Genomic DNA, 5,337 nt, shown 5'->3' with positions numbered 1-5,337 from the left:
CAATCCTTCCCTCCCCTAACACTCTCCACCAGTACCCCAATCCTTCCCTCCCCTAACACTCTCCACCAGTACCCCAATCCTTCCATCCCCTAACACACCCCACCAGTACCCCAATCCCTTCCCTCCCTTAACACTCCCCTCCAGTACCCCAATCCTTCCCTCCCCACAACAACAACCACCACCACGTCATACCCTCTGGTGTTGACAACAGACTGCCGCAGCTGCTTGAGAGACTGACTGTGCCCGGGGCGTAGACGACTGACTGTAGACTGCCTCGGCACCACCTGGTACCCCCTTGTTGATTGTATTATCGACTGTGTCTTCTCGCCTGTAGCAATGTAGGGAGTAAATTATGGTGGATATCTATCTAAAGTATCTACAGTATATGTACAGTATCTATATCTAAAGTATCTATATCTACAGTATCTATCTAAAGTAACTATTAAACAAGCAACTTACTGGTAACTATTGGCTATGTGCGTCGGTGTAGACATATGAGTCGGTGTAGACATGTGCGTCGGTGTAGACATATGGGCTGGTGTAGACATGTGCGTCGGTGTAGACATATGGGCTGGTGTAGACATGTGCGTCGGTGTAGACATATGGGCTGGTGTAGACATGTGCTTCCGTGTAGACATATGGGCTGGTGTAGACATGTGCGTCGGTGTAGACATATGGGCTGGTGTAGCCACTGGTTGATGTCCACTGGTCGGCTTCTGGTCTTTTCCTAGGTACTTACTTATGTCGTCGACTAGTGCTAATACTCTACTAGCCTCACTCTTGTTAAGTTGGCCCATACCAACCCCCTCCCCTGAACTCTCCTCCCCACTGGAATATCAACAAGTTCTCACCAGAAGTTACAATTTCATTTAGGAAAGGAACGGAACCAGTGTTAAACAGAGGTGAACAGTGGTGAACAGTGCTTAAGTCAGTGAGAACAACTCAACAGTAACAGTCGTACCCAAGTTAACCTTCACACAGTGAGGTCAACTCAACAGTAACAGTCGTACCCAAGTTAACCTTCACACAGTGAGGTCCCAGGTACCCAGTGATAACGGCCCCCGCGAGACCCAACAACAACCACCGATGTGTTAATCCGTCTACGATAGGAAGGCCTGGGACCAAACCTCACTCATATAACACCATCTGTGAGGGAATTACTACACCACATGTCCCTCATAACACCATATGTGAGGGAATTACTACACCACGTCAAGTCCCTCATCACACCATCTGTGAGGGAATTACTACACCACGTCAGGCCCCTCATAACACCATCTGTGAGGGAATTACTACACCACGCCAGGTCCCTCATAACACCATCTGAGGGAACTACTACACCACGTGAGTTCCTCCTAACACCATCTGGGAGGGAGTTACTACACTACGAGTTTGCTGTTCAACACCTACATTAATCTGTATGTTCACTGTATGTTCCTTTACCTTTCTCTAATGAAGGCTTTTGTTGAACCACCAATGTATGTAATAAGTCTTTTATGTCCAATTACATACATATATACATATACATTCCCATATACACTGTACATACACATTATATACATAAACATAGCATGTCCTCCCTATGTTGAATCGGCTGCTTGTCCAATTAACCAGTCCGTTCACACATATTTATATTTGGGTTTTAAGTAACGAAACCCAAATAGTAGTTCCTTTGTTTTATTATAAAAGGTTGTATATATAATTCCTGAGTGTATATCAACCGTAAGTCTCACTGTCTAGGAGTGAATGAGAAAGGGACGGCGTTTATGTATGATAAACGTTTGGTCACGTCCTTTCGATATGAGTTGAGGTGAGCTACTGAAGCTTAGGGGCATCGCAGTGCGTGCTTACAGAAATGCTGAGCTATGGGTCTCGCCCTCTTGGGTAAGTTGCCCGCTCACGTGTCCATCTCATGTCTTACTCATAGACAGTGGAAAGTTACAGGGTGGTGAATCTGAATATATCAGATGTATTGACCCATTTATATAATACGTTCTGTTGATGAGACAGGGGCCTATTACATCGCTCGGTCACCTACCAGCCGAGCTCCGTGAGGCCTAAATAACTCACAGAGTACAGCACATCCTAGACAACCCTAACCATGTTATAAACAGATATGTAGACACTAAGCTGGGGAAATTACTGTAGGGGTATTCTCTACTACAGGGGACCTAGACTTTTGTGTCGTACGGGTTAGTATATTATGAACAATGTTGAATTTGGACGATACTGCCCGGTAATAACAGAACAGGAACATTATTTATTAGAATGTTATTATCTTGAAATCAGCAGTCAGTCTCGTTCAAGAAAGCTAGCACTTTTAATTTCTCTGATACTATTTGAATATCCTTGATAGTGAAATTCATTATAGGAAGTGGAATTAAAGCAGACTTGAGTTTTCGATTGAACGCAAAATGCTGATGAGTAGGCAAGGTCCGTAATGTACTACAAGTGATTTCACAGTAATCAGGAGCCTTGTAATGCCCTTTCACAACTAGCTGCTTAACACCATTTTGGCATTTTAAAATTACAGTAGTGAGATTTGGAAAGAACAAATACTGCACATTGTGAAGGTGAGCGTGGAACACAGTCTTTAGACTAACTGGACTATAACTGCATTTTCATACTAACGCCATGACATCACAGAATAACAATGAATATTAGGCCTATCTAGGGTATACAGTGTGTCGTTCACAAACCAGGGGAAGGGTTCTAAATGCCATGCATTAAACTCATGTTGCCCTCGCATAGGAATGTGGATCAGAATTGCATTGTGCGTGAGGGTTGACTCCAACAGCGGGTAATAATAGTGAACCTCATTGTCATTGAAAATAGGAGTTAAATGATACTGCAACTTGGCTATTTTTAAAGCTTCAAGAAGCGTTTGCACAGGCACAAGCTTCGCGTCCACACGTCCTATCCCGGCATCTACAATGCTGTCTATTAGTTCATTTTTAGAGGTTACAATTTTATGAACTGAAATTTCAGCAGCATGCAAATATTCTGTGAAGTAAAGGAGCCATTCTAACGTCGGGATTGCTTTCTGTAACCTAGTAACAATCCTCGAAACTTGGTTAGACTCCATTATGATTGCATTAACCTTTGATTCTAGAGCAGTAATCGTGGGAAAGGTTTGAGAAATAACACGATTCTGTTGAGATACAGCTTGAACAACAACGTCCATGAAACTATAGTCGAATTCATCGAAGCTGTGCTGAGACCATGAAGAATGTCCAATGCTGATTGTAGTTGGCCGTCGACGTTTTCCATCTGACGCGAAAGTACGAGTTAACTTCTACTCGCAGAACGTAGTTTCATACAATAGTCATTTGGGACATTTTGCTTCTGAACAGTCTGTAAGGATGTATCAATCACATTATCATCAACTTGAGGTAAGACATTTATCTGGGTCTTCTTCAGACGATCCGCGTGCACGACATCTGCGATCTGTGCATTAGGCTTCCATATTTTGAATTTGTTGCCTGCTTCTTTTGAGATTATGCGGAATGGATATTGTAGAATCGGGGCAGGTGATCCTGTCGATCTTTTATGTTGAGCACATGCCAAACAATTAGCTATGTGTAATTCTATGTCTTTCTTCATAGTGTTCCAGAAATACTTCTTTCGTAAATCCGCTAAGCATTTATCACGACCTTGGTGACCTGCTTGTGGGACATCGTGGAACAATGTCATTACTGCTTTGCGCAACGTGTCAGGTACGACTATTTGAGACACATTACCCTCAGGAGATTTTCTCGTCCTATTGAGTATGTTATGTCGTAATTCAAACTGACTTAAGGGAAGAAATAACTTGGGGAGTTTAACATCCTCGCCCTATTCGAGAGCATAAATAACAGCTGACCAATATGGGTCGCGTCGTTGCTCATCTTCCAGCTGCGAAAGAGTGAATGCCGATACAGGCATTACTGGTGCTATATTTCTTGACAGAGCGTCGGCGATAACATTCGCCCTCCCAGGTAAATACCTAAATTCGGGGTCAAACTCTTGAATTGTCAGATACCAGCGTGCTAATCTGCCTGATAAGTTTCTGCCATGGAACAGTTCGGTGACTGCCGCATGATCAGTAAAAAACAGTTATCTTGTAGCCAAAGATAATGTCTTTGAACTTCTTAAGTGCCCACACAACGGCTAACGTTTCTAAATGCGTCACCGAATAACGTGTTTCAGCATCGATTAGTTTGCGACTTGCAAATGCTATCACTCTAAACTTCCCACGCGTGTCCTCTTGCATGAGCACTGCTCCGACTCCAATTCCGGGAGCGTCAGTACAGAGAGTGAAAGGTTGAGTGTAGTCTGGGAATGCTAGAACCGGGGCATTGGTTAGCGCTGTCTTCAATGCCGTAATACTTTCCTCGTGTTCAGCATCCTATATAAACACTGCATCTTTTTTTGAGCAACCTCGTTCGGGGCGATGCTAATGTTGCATAGTCCTTGATAAAGGAACGATAATAACCAGATAATCCGAGAAAGCTACGCACATGATCATTTGAGGTAGGACGCGGGAACTGAGATACAGCTTTGACTTTATCATTAACTGCGTGTATGCCCTCACCGTCAACTACATGACCAAGGAAATGGATTCTGGATTTTAAAAACTCGCTCTTTGAGAGTTTTATTTTGAGTCCTGCTGTGGAAAGTTTGGCCAAAACTTCACGCAGTTTTATCAGATGGGAATCGACGTCCTTACTGACTACTATTAGATCATCCAAATAAGCGCAGATTGTGTTACCAATTAGTCCGGCAAACAGGGTGTTGATCATTCTTTGAAATGTTAGTGGGGCATTTCTGAGACCAAATGGCATTCGTAGAAACTCAAAGTGGCCTAGAGGCGTGCTAAATGCCGTGATTTCTCGCGATTTTTCATCGAGTGGTATTTGCCAATACCCACTAAGCAAATCTAAGTTGCTAAATACCGCATTATCCTTGCCTAAGGATTGCAATATGTCACTCAAGATAGGCATTGGGTACCTATCAGGGATTGTTTGATCATTTACGCGCCTGAAATCTATGACAGGGCGCCATCCACCATCCTTTTTCGGGACGAGGAATAATGGGCTATTAAAGGGGGATTTTGAGTGTCTAATGACATTCTCATCTAACATACCCTGTACTATATCTTGCACTACAGCGCGCTGGCTATGAGGTAGTCTATAAGCTGGTACGTAAATAGGGTTGGTTCTTCCTTTAACGCTATATGATGGGATGTTAAATCTGTCTGACCTAGCGGTTCCCCTGGCAAGGCTACTATATTTCTGTAGTCAGCAAGCAGCTCTAACAGGCGTGTCTTGCCCTGTGGATGATCGACCACCTTAACAT

The 5,337-nt window shown here is 43.4% G+C and overlaps 1 protein-coding gene across 1 annotated transcript; it reads right to left on the bottom strand.

The window, feature by feature from the left end:
• Window positions 1–182: 182 nt before the first annotated feature.
• On the bottom strand, window positions 183–797 carry LOC121853338 (uncharacterized protein SPEM3-like). Its single transcript, XM_042347402.1, has 2 exons — window positions 460–797; window positions 183–328 (listed from the first exon to the last, which is right to left on the bottom strand). The coding sequence occupies exons 1-2, from the start codon at window positions 795–797 to the stop codon at window positions 187–189; spliced, it is 480 nt and encodes a 159-aa protein (XP_042203336.1). The 3' UTR covers window positions 183–186.
• Window positions 798–5,337: the final 4,540 nt, after the last annotated feature.

Source organism: Homarus americanus, unplaced genomic scaffold, assembly GCF_018991925.1.
Source record: "Homarus americanus isolate GMGI-L3 unplaced genomic scaffold, GMGI_Hamer_2.0 scaffold26167, whole genome shotgun sequence".
Classification (NCBI taxonomy): Eukaryota; Metazoa; Arthropoda; class Malacostraca; order Decapoda; family Nephropidae; genus Homarus; species Homarus americanus.
This window is presented reverse-complemented; position numbering and strand designations above follow the sequence as displayed.